At 32.8% G+C, this 16111-nt stretch overlaps 1 protein-coding gene across 1 annotated transcript in view; it reads left to right on the top strand.

Annotated features, from left to right (window-relative positions):
• egl (Egl_like_exo domain-containing protein) overlaps positions 1 to 16111 on the top strand; it is a 130047-nt gene that overhangs the window by 95138 nt on the left and 18798 nt on the right. Inside the window, exon 3 of the mRNA XM_089232530.1 lies at positions 10148 to 10392. Within this exon, the coding sequence (XP_089088656.1) occupies positions 10148 to 10392 (245 nt within the window). The remainder of the gene's footprint in view (positions 1 to 10147; positions 10393 to 16111) is intronic.

Genomic DNA, 16111 nt, shown 5'->3' with positions numbered 1-16111 from the left:
GTTAAAAATGGGATCTTTCCGGATGAGTGGAAGAAAGCAAGAATCGTTCCAATTCTTAAAAAAAGTGATAGACATAAAATTGAAAACTATAGAGGTGTGGCCATTCTGTCACCTTTCGCTAATTTATATGAGTCTATTTTATATGATAAAATCTATGCTGAAATTAAGACCTGTATCTCTCCAAATCAGCATGGTTTTGTTAGAAATAGATCTACGGTTACCAATCTTCTTTCCCTTAATACCCATATTGTTGAAGCCATAGCTAATAAAATCCAGCTCGATGTAATTTACACAGATTTCTCTAAAGCATTTGATTGTGTTAACCACTCTATATTAATGTACAAATTAAAAAAAATTGGTTTCTGCGATGATACATGTAAATTTTTTGCTTCGTATCTAAAAAACAGATTGATTTTTGTATCTTTTGGCTCGTCTCTTAGTGATGGATTTTGTGCAACATCTGAAGTCCCTCAGGGGTTTGTCCTTGGATCGCTATTGTTTCTTATTTTTATTAATGACCTTGCCGCTGCTATTCATAATTGCTTATTATTTGCTGATGATTTTAAAATATTTGACTTTATTGTAAATTTTGAATCTTGTTCTATTGTTCAAGATAAATTAAACCACATTTACCACTGGTGTATCGAAAATCATCTACACTTGAATATTAACAAATGCTTTGTTATGTCTTACACCCGTAGGAAAAATCCTATCACATACTCCTATTATATTGGAACTGATATTTTACAGAGAAGATATTCTGCTACTGACTTGGGTGTAATTTACACCTCTGATTTTTCCTTTCGTGACCATATTAACGATATTTGTAGCAATTCGTATCGCAAACTCGGTTGCCTTAAAAGAATAACTAAAGATTTCACCAATTTGGATACAATGATTGTTCTTTTCAATTCTATAATACGATCTAAACTTGAATATGCATCTGTTATTTGGAATCCTCATTACAAGAATGCTATTGATGATATTGAAATTATACAAAACTCATTTATGCAATCTTTGTATTTTAAGAAATTTAGAGCATATGACATTACAATTTCGACAACTTTTCTCCGACAAATTTTTTTAATTACCAGTCTCCAAAAGAGAAGAAATTTCATTCTTTTGAAATTTTTCTGGAAGTTGGTGAATGGTAATATTGATTGTTCTTTTCTGTTATCAAAAATTGGATTCTTGGTCACAAGGTCAAATAAATTATTCTATGTAGCTTACTTTAGGACATTGATTGGTCTGTCTTGTGCTATTAACAGATTTTGTCTTTTGTATAATAGTTTACCTGATGAATTTGATATATTTGCGACACCTATTGGTAAATTCAAAGAGCTTCTTCTCTCCGATTGATCAGCGATTTTTTTTTTATATTTAAATGGTGATTTCTTGTATTTGACTGTTAAATATTTAGTTTTTCTTTGTTTATTCATTTTTCATTTTTTTTAAACCTCTCGTGTGTTTTTATTTTTTTTCATTTTTAATTGATCCAGTGATTTTATACAGACCTTTATTTTACTTATTTGGTATTGACTAGTGTTTGTTTTTATTTTATATGTTTCATATCTGTGTATTGCATTCTATTCTGTTTGATTTTATTATATTTACAATGTTTCGGTCATACCTTGCTGTAATTGGATTGTTTTCTGTAGCGTGGTGTTAAATAAATAAATAAAAAATAAATAAAAATAAATAATTCAAAGGGAAATTAGTTGCTGCTCTAAACATAAAATTTTTGTAAATGTTCAAATTTATTAATCTATGAGGGGAACTTCGAAAACACATTTCAAAATCCTGATGGGATTTCACATTATGAAAAGTCTCTTGTTGCACACTCATTTATAAAATTTCCATAAAATAAATTTTAGTTTCTAATTTTAAATGGTGAATTGTGAACACTTAGAAATAAATATTCAACTAAAATTCCGAAAATAAAATAAAAAATTTTAAAAATAAAAAATTTTAAAAATTAAAATTTTTTTAAATTATCATTTAAAAAAAACATTGATCTCATGTTAAGTTTCAAAATTAAAAATATATCTCATGTCTACTCAAAATGCAGAGACACTTTTTTTTGAAAATACTCCAAATTTAAAAAATAAACTATTCAATGCAATAAAACAATTGTTTTATAGAAGCAAGTTTCTTTTAATCGAAGAGTTCTTTTATGAGGTGTTATTATTTTAAGCATGGCAAAAACTATACTCTAGTAGAAATATTAAAAATACTATTTAACCATTGATTTATTCTAAATTTTTTACACATGTTCTTGATTATATGTGCTATCCTATGCTGGTATAAAGTTATACGTATCTTAGATACTTAATTTTTTGTAAATTTTCAAAAAAAAAATTCATTAAAAACAGCTTACGCGCATGATAAAATATAACAATATAATTGAATAAAAATTGATTAAAAATAAAGGAAACTTTTCAATTCATGAAATGAAACAAAAGGTTGAGATTTCATTGACTCAATCTTATTTAAAATTAAATTTTAAAACTTAAATTTCAAATTCCTAAAATTTTTAGTTAAAATTTAATTTAAAATAAGATTGAGTCAATAAAATCTCAACATTTTGCTTTATTTCATGAATAACCTTTATTTTTAATCAATTGCATTGATGTCATGGTATTTTATCATGCATGCAAGCTGTTTTAATGCTTTTTTTTTGAAAATTCACAAAAAATTAAGTATCTAAGATATTTAAAATTTTATACCAGCATAAGATAGCATATACAATCAAGAACATGTGTAAAAAATTAGGAATAAATCGATGGTTAAATAGTATTTTTAATGATATTTCTATTAGAGCATAGTTTTCCACAATGTTAAAAGGTACGAGACCCCTTAATTGAAAATTTGGTGTTAAAGTTATCATTTTTAGTTTTTGTGTAATTATTCAGGAATACTTTAAATATTATTTTGATACAATAATGAGAGACTTACCTTGAATATTTTACCTTTGAATATTATACTGATGTCAAACTTTTAATTGAAGCTTTCTTATAAAATGTTCCAAGCCTAAAATAATAATTACACAAATTTTGGACATTATCAAACCACTTAACTTCTCAATTTCAAGAAGTTCACAACTTCAGCACTTTTCGTGTTAGATGTTTCACGTTTGAATTTTGTACCATACGCTAGGAGACCTACTTTTTGTAGCAATACTTGAAGTAACATGCATGAGGTAGTATCAGTTTATTTGAATTCCTCACAAAGCGATATGAAGCTGGATTGGTGAAATAAAATATTGATGTCCATAATATCATTTCTGAGTAATAGCGAGCAGCTTTCATAAAACTCAGTTCCAACTATTCATGCAGAAAGGATAAATTCACTTATTTTACCATGAAGTACTCTGAGTTTTTCCTAGGAACCACTCATAAGAAGACTCAGCTACAAGATGATTATCGAGCGAGACAATGACACTCTTTGAATCGCTTTTCATTGATTTCATTATTTTTCCTCTGGTGACTTTCTTTTAATTGGTAACTTTGTCGTTCCTTTCTAAGTACGACGAGGGTTCCATTCGGTCTTTCGCTTCCCCTTGCAGTTTGACCTACCGCTGCAAACACAGCAGCACTGAGACACCTAAAAGAAAATTTAAAACATTATAGGTGTAGTATTTATAATATTCAGCATATAGGCAACAAAATTATTGAATTATAAAATATTCTGAATAGTGCAAGAATGTTTACACAGGGAAATGACTCACATTTAAATTTAATGGTTTAAAATGCAAGTTGAATTTGCAAACTATATTATTTATTTAAAAAGTAGCCTATCTCTTCATTAAATTTCATGTCACCCAGCACATTAATATTTGTATTTTTAATTAATTATAGACCTGAAAAATGTGATTAACTCAATATTAAAAAAAAATGTTTATATATTAGATCTGAAAAATGTGCTCCAATGATTAAACAAGTGGATAAAAACTGCTCTCAATGCAGGAGGAAATAAAATTTCGACACGAAACAGCAGCGAACATATCTACTTTCAAATTAATTACGCAAAATAAAGTCAGAAAAAATAAATATTTCAGATGTATTGACTGAATTGTGTACAAATAGCTACATACCTTTTTTTTTTACCCGTCGTCGATGATTATCGAAGTTCTCGGCTCCTTTTTACAATTATTTAAACGAAATTTCTCCCGCTAATGTGTTACAACAAATAAAAAAGCAATAACAATAAGTAAATAGTAAAATAAATATTAAAAACTTGAAGAATTTAAATCAAATATGACGATAAATGCACGTGGTGTGCTTCATTAAAAACATCCAAAATAGCCATGCTAAGGACCCGGATTGTGACGTCACAACCTCGGCGGAGTGATACATTATGGCTTGTACTTCTAGGAGGCTTTGGTAGTACTAGATATGCTTTGCTGGGGCCCCCAGTGGTGCGGAAATCCCTTCACGGCTCGACTTTTTTAAATTAAAGACGCTCCCAATAAGCCCATCGACTTTCAAAGTTGCTGATTTTTTACCTTTTGGAATTTTCACGAGCCTTTCTATTTTTTGAATGCATTTTTGATAATTTTGAACCATTTGTTAACCACATGTGGTAACATTTTGTGGAACGAAAAGATTTTCGCTGTCTTTGCACACCAAACGTTGACACATGTTCAACATTTGCTTTTTCATTGCCGTATACTTATACGTAGAATTTGCTGAACTGGGGAACAAACGACACCTCACACTATGTGGTATCATGCCAGTCCATTAGCTACACTAATTTTTGGTCTCGCACCACCTTGATTTTGGTGTCTCAAAATGGCAGGCTGTTGCATAAGCCGATGACGTTAGCACAAACTCAATAACATGCTTTTTTTAATGCTCTGAAAACGGTATCATTCATTCATGTATCATTTAGAGAGAGAGAGAGTGTGTTATATTAAGTTTTTAGTGGTCAGTACTTTTTGTGACATTCACAAATTAAGCGAGGTACCCCGGTTTTGGAAGTTATGACGTATTATTAATCAAAACTTCATATTCTACCTGATTCCAATCATTTTCTCGCTTTTCTTTTTGCATGCTCTAATGCTGGTTTATGTATGTAAGTGATGTGTGCTATATTATTCACAACATTATCATAACCAAATTGAACGCACACATAGGTTAAACAGCAAGCTAGACCACTTAATTCAGATTTTTGTTTTTCGAATGATGACCATGGTATATACTGTAGAACATCAAAAATATTTCTTAATTAGTATTCTGTTGCTGGTACAACAGGTATTGAATTAGAAAATGTCACAACGTGCCTCCGAATATTTCAACCGGTTTTGGCTACTTTTACTACAACTGCCAGCGTATACTAATTTGAGGTTTGATTGTGATTGACCTCTCACCATTAAATTTCGTTCCGTAATCAGAGTCAAGATATGTATATGCCCAATCAATTGAATTATTGAGATACAATGCATGCATCGCAAATTTAAGATGTGTTTGAATGTAGAATTTATATGTCACATCTTTATTTGAATCTATTGTAAACTCAGTAAAATGTCGTTATAACGATACTCTGCGACCAAGAAAAATTGTCGTTGCAGAGGAATTATTATACAATCGAAATATTTGTAATATCGATGGGCAGAGCATTATCATATATTACCATGGGCCAGAAAATTTATGCTAGTATTGACATCGCTTTCAGATCGGCATTGTTATTATCACCAGAAAATACATTTATAAGTATTTATCAAAAATATTAATTACACACACACACACACACACACACACACACACATATATATATATATATATACACAAAAAAGAATTATTTAAGAAAAAGGAGGCATAACCACCCTTCAGAAATGCCTTCACTTTTCCAACCATGCATGGAGTTCCCACTGCATAGGTTTCACTCTCATAAAATTCAATTTTTTTCCTTTTTCTTAAAATAATTCTTTTTTGTATATATATATATTTTTGAAAGAACAAGTGAGCAGAACTAGCGCTTTTGTCATTCAAAAGATATTTTTTCACTACCTCTTCATTTTTTATCTTCATTTCTCTTGTATTTTTATCCTACTATATATATTTGATTAATACATTTAGGACTGGTCCGATTAATCGGTCGATTAATCAATCAATTGTTAATCGCGGTTAAAAACTTTGGTTGAGTTAATCGACATGATCAATCTGATTAGAATGTTTATCAAAAATTTGTAAATTAATTTTATTTGACAAAACCGAGATGTCTTAAATTTTGTTCTTATACATTACATTTCAGATAAATATTTGAATCAATATTTTGATCAAATTTTTAGATATGTTCGATGCAACAAAAACTGGTAATGATTTTAATTTCAAATTGAGTTTGGAATTTTTAGAAGACAATACCAAAATTTATTATGTCCACTATAGACAGCAGTTTTCGTGCTTGGGAACAATCAACCCCCCACTCCAGTACCATTTGTGAGCAGTTTCTAGGAAAACGTGTAACAGTGTAAAGATTGAAGGAAGTTTCGAAATCAATGGCTATCCCTAAAATAACTGAATTTCTAAAAATACAACAAGATCCAGGATTTAGAAAAATATGTTCATGTTATTAATTCCTAATTTCTTAATCCATTCCTATATTTGTTTACATCTAGTGAATAGGTGCGTGAACTGAATAAAATCAGACTCGCCAGATTTTTTACTCTTTCTCTCGCTCTCTGGAATTTTCAGAAATTTCTCCTGATTTTGGCCAAAAATTAAATCTTCTTGAGCGATATACGGTTGTTTTGAAAATAAAACTGGGGAAATTCCAGATAGCATAAAAATTTTGAGCAGCAAATGTTTTGCATTATTGTATTCTGCTCAGGGTAGTATGCAGGACTTACCTGGGGAAGGGCCACTTTTTTTTAATTAACTGATTCAATTTTTCTTTTCAAAAATGAATGAAATTTTTTTTATCGGGGCTATGGCGGCCGGGGGGGCTCCTGGGAGAATTTCTGGATTCCAAAAGTTGGCACATCTGTAAAATATATTTTTTTGCACTTACTAACATTATATAGTTCCAGTACGCTTGTTACATATGGTGGGCATTTGAAAATATTCGATTAAAATTATCAAAAACTTTTATTAACCAGTTTAAAAATTTTAATCGATTCCCAGCACTAATAAAATTTATGTGTTTTGCGGTCCTGTAAAGAAGTTTACGTCGTTACACTTTTGTGTATTACACAGAAAGGAGCTTCACAGCAACCTATTTAACAAAATAAATGTTATACTAGACGTCCTCGAAAAAACAAAACTAATGAGATATTTAAAGATAGATTGGTAGGCGATTTTGAGCAAGATCCAAGTATAATAAATGATAAAATATTGTTGTAATGGTTTCAAAATCTCTTCATAAATACTGTTATATAGGGATTTATCGTAGTAAGGGTATTGTTGTATCGGGGGAGGTTGACATTAGATTAAACAATTACAAACAAGATTTGAAAAAATATGTCTGTAGAGATTTATTGTTATATAGAGTATCCTTGTAGTGAAGCTTCACTGTATTCTACTATTCTAGAAAACACTGCATGCTCTTTCTGAACGATTGAATGCGCTCAAATAACAATGGATAAAAAATGTACTATTTGTTAAACAATATGCTGTAAGGCGGTAGGGGGTCGAAATCATATAGTCATAACTCGTAGCATCGTCTATGACTGTCATCAGAAAAGAGAACCCAATTGACAAATATCTGACATGTTAAAACTCGCGAATCAATATGATGCTAATCCTTGAATGAAAGGTGAATGGATTGCTATAAGGGGCCATTCAAGTATTACGTAAGCACCAAAGGGGGAGGGGGACACACACAGGGGCGTCTCGAGAAAAAAAATCTCTACCCGTATGCAGCCTGTTTTTGGCTCCCCGACTATGTTTTTTTAGTCGACAAACCTTTTTTTTTGCCCTTTCAACCCATGAGAGTCTCGCTTCAAATAGAAAAACCCAGCCAACCAAGCATTTGGCGATAAGTTGCGATTGGCAGGTTTTTCTATTTAAAGCTAAGAATTTTTTATTTCAATGTGCTTTAAATATGATTTTCACCTCACAGAAAAAGGACACTGATTGGGTGTTAGGACTGTGCTGGTTTTTCTTTTGATATATCTCTATCACCCATCAGAGAAATTTTTAGAAATTAAAATATAGAAATAAAATACCTTCGTTTGCAATTTTGATCAATTTCTGCTAGTTTTGAATGTTGACTCAAAATTTCTTTGGAAGAAATTCGCTGTATTCCCCCTCCAAATGTAAACCTTGCCATAGGTAAACATAGACTTGAAAGGCTGGGGGGGGGGACACGATGTTGATGTATTTTATCCGAGGCCAGGCTGATTAAAAGACATGAAATATTAACATACACCATTTATTAACAAAAACATAACAACAAACTTGATTAACAACCAATGCACAGAACATAGACAAAAACACAATGCAGCAACCAGCAATGCGAATTGCCCTGGAAAGGCAATCTGCACATCTGCATTTTCAATTCCTTTCTTGAACGTAGTTTCGTAATCAAACGCTGAAAGAAAACTAGCATATCAGAGTAACCGGCCAGACGTCATAGGAGGTAGCTTTGAACTCAGATGAAAAATCCTTGTTAGAGGACGATTGTCAGTCGCTAACTTGCAACCTTTTCTGAACAAGTAGTTGTACTATCTATTCCAAACAATAGATGGTGATCAGAAATCCCTGCATTATAAACACCCATTTTACATTGAAATGCGTTTTTAAATGAGCGGAAAAATACATGGTCAACATCAGATGAATTTGTAATTCCAATTCTCGTGATACATTTTTCAAATGAGGAAAAACCATTTAAATAAAATAGATTCAAATAATCATTTACACCATTATCATGAATATTGTAAAGATTTATATTCATATCACCCATAATAACCATATCTGAGTTTTGATATTTATTCAAATATGTTTGAAGTTCCTATTGAATTGATCAATGGTGAAGTTATGAGATCTATAGATTAATGAGAAAATAATATTAAATAAAAATTTAATGATAAATTTTATTACCTCAAACATTATCTAAATACCCATTTTTTATTCTCAACTATTATATAGACTAACTGTTTGGGGCAGTGCCTACATCAGTACATTGCAACCAATCATCCAGACACAGAAGGAAATAATTCAATCACTAACTGGCAATTACTCAATTCAGTCATTTGATCATTATCATATGTTTAACTAAACATACTCCCATTGCGGTATCTATACTTTTAGAAATTGATCCTCCTACTTACTAAAAAACAACTGTCTTCCCTTAATTTATCAAGGACATCAAATAGATACAAAAACATTCTAAATATTCCCTTAATACATAAAACAGTGAAGAAAACCATTTTACATACCCTATTTTCCAATATTTTATAACAGACTACCACATATTATTTTTGCTCCTTTCATGCCGTTATGAAAAAAACATTTGAAACATTATCTTTTTTCAATAGCTAACATCAGCAATCATTAAAAAAATCACAGAGATCTATCAGTCAGAGTGCTAAATTCAATTTTATATATAAGTACACTTCCTGCTGTTTGCCTCCAATTGCCAAAGCTACTAAACAATTCTTCCATCATTCTAGCACTTTATATACTTCATTGGGCGTGGGAGCCCAGATCAATAAGATACTCGCCTAAAGTACCAAAGGATGTATCTTAAATGCTTATATTGTATTCTGACAATTTTTATGTATTTATGTATCTCCTTTTTTTTGTTTGTTTGTTCTGTCCTTGAAATTGTATTGTAATTGTTCATTAATACAAGATCCATGTGATCTCTTGATGAAAAAATTTGTTTTTCTTATTATTATGTAATATTTCATCATGATAAATAAACTTTTCAAAAAAATTGTTATTTTGCAGCTGACAAATAAGGTATGCATCTGAAATTAAATAACTATAAATGAACTGTATAACTGTAAATTCAGTATATTTTTAATATTTTTACTTTGTCGCTCCTATATTAAACCATATCCCAAATGATCTGAGCGATTGTATTATTGCTAGAGATAACACACAGATGAGCATTATTAGCTCTATATTATTTTTCAGAATTTTGCTCAAATATTTGCTATCAGAATCAAGTCTATTATTTTAATCTTTCAATATTTATATTTTAGGCTGCCCATGCTGTTCTTCAGCAACAGGATGCTGGAAAACCTGTGTATAAAGTAAAGAATGTCTCACTGAACACCTTATGTATCACATATGGTGGACCAGTAAACCCTAGAAAAGATCAGATGAAGAGTCTATATCGAAAAGATCAAAAGTTTTGGAGTCGCCGCCCTTTAACTGATGATATGATCTTTCATTCTGCTTTTGATGTGTTTTGCCTTTTGCCCAATGTATATAGCAGCATTAGACGGTAAGTACTTGTTATAAAAGACTCATAAAGCAATACATAAACCCCTTAACATACAGGGGAAAAGATATTTCATATCTTTTTAAATGGAAGAAATACATTTAAGCTCTCTCTTACTTCTTTTGAGATTTCATTGGTGACCCTGTGAATGAAGCATTTTTCTTTTTTCCTTCACTATGGTTTGACCAGAAAAAAAAAAGTATTATATATATATATATATATATATATATATATATATAGGGAAAGAGTGGTTGGGAGGGGAAGAAAGAATGAAAAACTGCTCCTCTCATCTTTTCCCCTTCATTTCCTGTATGTTAACAATAATACCAGTTTGAGATTTATCTCTCCTAGTTCAAATGAACATCATCCAAATTTGTTGCTAAGCTTGTATGTAAAGGGGTTAAGGCACAGCTGTTTGGAACTGTGTAAAAAGATTATTTGGTAATTACTAGATTATGCTACACACTATTGAAATTTTTAATTTTTTTTAAAATTAAATTTATTGAATAGTAAAAAGCAATTAAATACAAAATAAAAAAAACAAAGAATAGGCACAGACATATAGATATAGGAAGTGCAGGGATTAAAGAATATCACATTCTTATTTTTTTTTATTCCAGTTGTTTTTAAATAAACTGAAGAGCCAAAAAACTGGTACAGGTATGCGTATGCAAATAAAGAGATATGGAACCAATCAGAGTACGGCGCTGCGGTCAGCAACGCTTATATAACACAACAAGTGTCTGGCATAGTTGTTAGATCGGTTACTCCTGCTACAATGGCAGGTTATCGAGATTTAAGTGAGTTTGAACGTGGTGTTATAGTCGGCGCACGAGAGATGGGACATAGCATCTCCGAGGTAGTGCTGAAATTTGGATTTTCACGTACGACCATTTCACGAGTGTACCGTGAATATCGGGAATCCGGTAAAAAATTAAATATACGACATCGCTGCGGCCGGAAAAAGATCATGCAAGAACGGGACCAATGACGACTGACGAGAATCATTAAACGTGACAGACATGTAACCCTTCCGCAAATTGCTGCAGATTTCAATGCTGGGCCATCAACAAGTGTCAGCGTGCGAACCATTTATTGAAACATCATCGATATGGGCTTTCGGAGCCGAAGGCCCACTCGTGTACCCTTGATGACTGCATGACACAAAGCTTTGTGCCTCGCCTGGGCCCGACAACACTGACATTGGACTGTTGAGGACTGGAAACACGTTGCCTGGTCCGACGAGTCTCGGTTCCAATTGCTTCGAGCTGATGGACGTGTACGGGTATGGAGACAACCTCATGAATCCATGGACCCTACATGTCAACAGGGGACTGTTCAAGCTGGTGGAGGCTCTGTGATGGTATGGGGCGTGTTCAGTTGGCGTGATATGGGACTCTAGATACGACTCTGACAGGTACGTAAGCATCCTGTCTGATCACCTGCACCCATTCATGTCCATTGTGCATTCCGACGGACTTGGACAATTTCAGCAGGACAATGCGACACCCTACACGTCCAGAATTGCTACAAAGTGGCTCCAGGAACACTCTTCTGACTTTAGACACTTCCGCTGGCCACCTAAATCCCCAGACATGAACATTATTGAACGTATCTGGGATGCCTTGCAACGTGCTGTTCAGAAGAGACCTCCACCCCCTCGTACTTTTACGGATTTATGGACAGCCCTGCAGGATTCATAGTGTCAATTACCTCCAGCACTACTTCAAACATTAGTCGAGTCCATGCCACGTCGTGTTGCGGCACTTCTGCGGGGGCCCTACACGATATTAGGCAGGTTTACCAGTTTTTTTGGCTCTTCAGTGTATAATAAAGTATAAACATATATTTTTATAAAATTGGGATACTTGTTACATTGGGAATGTCTAGTATCTAAAAATAAATATCGTGTCTGAGAAAAAAGGTATTTAAAAAAAATATTATCAGGAGAGGATTATATGAAATAGTTAGATAATGTGGAGGAGAGGGTTCAAAATGAAAGCCAAGTAAAATACAGTAAAACCTTGTTAAGTCATCACCCTAATAAGTCGTCACTCCGGTTAAGTCATCATTTTTCTTCGTGTCCTTCCAGCTTTCATAGACAACAATGTTATTAAACCCTGGTTTATTCGTCGCTAATTTCGGTTAACTCGTCACTATGAAAAAGTTTGAGAGAGAGAAACAGATTATTTTTATGGCTCCCATTGAAAAAAAAAGAGCTTGTTAACAGGTTAGGGGGCCATTCAAGTATTACATAAGCAAATTTTTAGCCATTTTTGAGCCCCCCCCTCCCGTCAGCAAAAGTCAGCAAAACGCTGACCCCCTCCCCCCCTTGTCAGCAAAATTTCATCATCAGCTCTGCCCCTATGAATCCTAACTCATATTTTCATAAAGGGTGGTTGATGACGTAAGCATTATCAAAACCCCCCTCCCCCCTTGTCATCAAAAGTCAGCAAATCAGAACGGCCTCTTAGCAACATTGTCATATGCTTAAAAGTCACCATAAAAAGCCTATGCACCAAAACAGAACAGTTTAAGTAACGAAAGTTACTGTGGGGAAGTGCATTTGCCGACTAAGGTTTTTGAAATGTTAGGGACTATTCGAGCTAGACCTGGTTTCTCTATGGGCCCTACCAATTTAAAGCTTCAAATTTAAACCAAATATCTTTGTTGAAAAACCAGACGTTATTTATGAAGTTGAGGTCTTCTAATGTTCACTTTCCCTGCCCAGGACTTCCCTCAATTCAAACGTGGGACTTATGTTCGAGATTACCTTGTATCATGAACTACTGATGAAGAATTACAACACTACAATCAAATTTCATGATTTCATATGTATGTAAAATTAATGTGCAATAGTTATGTTTGGAAGAGAAGCTAACTATTCTAACAGTTGCTCTGATTAGTCTAAATTAAAAATTACTAGTATTAATCAAAGTGTACCAGTATATTTTACCATAATAAGTTAAGTAATAAGAAATTTAAAAAAAAAAGAAATTTTTTTTTCTTCTGAAATCTATAAATTTCATTAATATTGTAATTTCTATCCATATTCTAATAAATATCATAATATTTTAAATTTATAAGATTTCTACAATATTGCACATTGAAATTTACGGCACTTCGCTTAAGTCGTCACTCCGCTTAAGCCGTCATAATTTTTCGATAACATGAGGTGACAACTTATCGAGGTTTTACTGTATATCAGAAACAAGATTGAATGAGACACTATAAAAAAAAAGAAGTTTGTTTTAACCTTTTTGACTACTGACCATTAAATTACCACTTTAAAATTCTTACCACTTAAAATAATGCTTCTCACACAAAATGTTCTTTAACAAATGAACATTAGAATTGTCCATTCTAACTATAAAAAAAATTTATGGTTTTCTCTTTATGGTAAAGTAAATAAAATTCATACAACTATTATTCAACATATTCGGATTGGTTTTTTTTTTTTTTTTATTGTAAGTATATATTGCTGATGAAACTTTAAAGTACCAGGGAAATGAATTTGTTGTGTACTAAGTAAATTTTTTAATTATTAGTACACAACAACACACTTTGGGGAGTCATCTTAATAGGTGCGGGGGAGGGGGGTCTGGGAGGTTTATGATAGGCTTTTAGGACAGATTTTTTACCACCAGACCAGGTAGATGGGAATGTGGGTTTGTTAATGCTAATAATTATAGTATTGACAGGGAATCACCCACCTCTGACTTGGATGTCTTCTACATCAGCAATGAAGATATAAGGGTTTGCTTTTGGAGAAACTGAAGGTTTAATCTTCCTTTTTCAAAAGTTTAATCTCTCTAAAAGTGTTGTCATACAAACAACACAGATGTCTTAATCACATTTAAGAAGTATAATGGATATATGATTATGCTACTTGTGGAGGGAGGGGGATGAGTAGAGTGACAATTTGGAAACTTTTCCTATCAGTTGGCACAGTTGTCATCAGAAGACTGTGGTGGGTTAGATTAAAATGCAGTGCTGTGTCTTAGGATAGCGTTTCTAATACTGAAGACTTAGCTATTGGACATTTTTTTTATTTTTGGGGTTTTCAGCAGGTATTTTTGTTTCATTTATGGTTTTGCCAATCAATCGTGACACTTTTTTTGTCATTCATTCCATTAATTGATTAAATTATTTTATTCATTAGTAGCTTAATTTTATTACATTGCAGTTTGGTTTCCTTTCAATGATTACTGCATTTAACCAATTGAATAAAATTAATTTAAATGATAAACTAATATCAACTTCGCTTGCTAAAGTCGATTGTGGATCCAGAAAAGGGAAAACAGGATGATTCGTCCTCCCAAGACCCAGATAGTACAGTGGAACTTTGGTTTATGAGCATAATCTGTTCCATGAACATACTTGTAATTTGGGACACATATTAGAATAAGTAATAGAATCATTGGCTTTTTTTTAGTTCTCATCATGTGACAATCAACAGACAAGGTAAATATGCAAAGCCTGTAATATAGACTACCAAACCAGACATGCACCTCATCCATATTCCTCTGCGGAACTTCTAACGAATTAGTACATGTTGGAATGTGTGTGTATGTATAGTGAACCTTCCGTGAAGTTTGTTTCTGTGTAATGCTTGTTATGTGTAGTGCTGCCATCTGCATTCAATTTTTTAAACTGAGTTTTTTCTCAACTCATAGGGAGTGAAGTGCAAGGAATGAATAATTGTAACGTTGTAGGCCTATTGCTCTCTGCAGCGAGACTTTTTAACAGGGCGATCAGCTCTCTCATTCACACCTCGAAGTTTGGAACCGAAGAAAACCAACTTCAGCTGATCACCATTGCAGTGATGGTGGGGTTTGAACCCGGATCCTCGCGATGTGAGTTTGTCACTATGACCACTCGACCACCACAGTGGCATTATAGTATAGACTGGTGCTTATCTAGGAGTCTTTGATATACATATATTATTTGTATTAAGAAAAGTATCTCATTTATCAAGTCAAAATCTGTTAAAAAAAATTCTCATCTTGCAAATCATTCATAAACCGAAGTTGGTCTTTCGCATGAAATATGGGGGAACAATCCTACAAACCTCAATTGGTCACCCTTCCTGACACATCACTCTGACTGCACCCGGCTGCAGTTTCTATTAATTGACCTCATTCATCAAACTTTCTTTTGTGTTCACTGTGACAGAGCATAGTATAATGTGACACATGAGCCATCTTGCCATCATTATCCATTTCAGAACATCTGAATGTTCTGTTTTTATTTGGATTATATCGCTCCCACCCAGCCTCACTTGATGGGCCCTCATTTTGAAAGACATTGTTTCAGCACCTCAATAATGATACACGGTTGAAAAATTTCATTCAAGAGAGATTCTTAGTTTTTGATTCACCCCCAATCACTGAAAATGTTCTGAATGCCTCTCAACAGAAATGATTTTCATGAGAGTTTCACGTAAGCTTTTATCTTTTGAATTTCCTTACTCTATTTTAATAACTCAACTATATCCCAAGTTTATTAGTATAAATATCTCTGTGCCATCATTTTGGCAGACTTTGATGGAATATAAACATATCACTTAAATTTACCAGAAATGTTGCAATAAATTTTTCTTCCTTTGTCACAACCTTTAGCATTCTATTCAAGATGCTTGACTCCTTTGTTATCAAACTTAAATTTTTCCCATACTTTCCTATGCATCCAAAATCCAGGACCCCACCCCCCTACACCTCAA

Source organism: Pholcus phalangioides, unplaced genomic scaffold (genome assembly GCF_987345545.1).
Source record: "Pholcus phalangioides strain wild (caught in Gottingen) unplaced genomic scaffold, Ppha-v1.0 ptg000007l_1, whole genome shotgun sequence".
Lineage (NCBI taxonomy): Eukaryota > Metazoa > Arthropoda > Arachnida > Araneae > Pholcidae > Pholcus > Pholcus phalangioides.
Note: the sequence above shows the minus strand (reverse complement) of the source record. Positions and strands in the feature narration are given on the sequence as shown.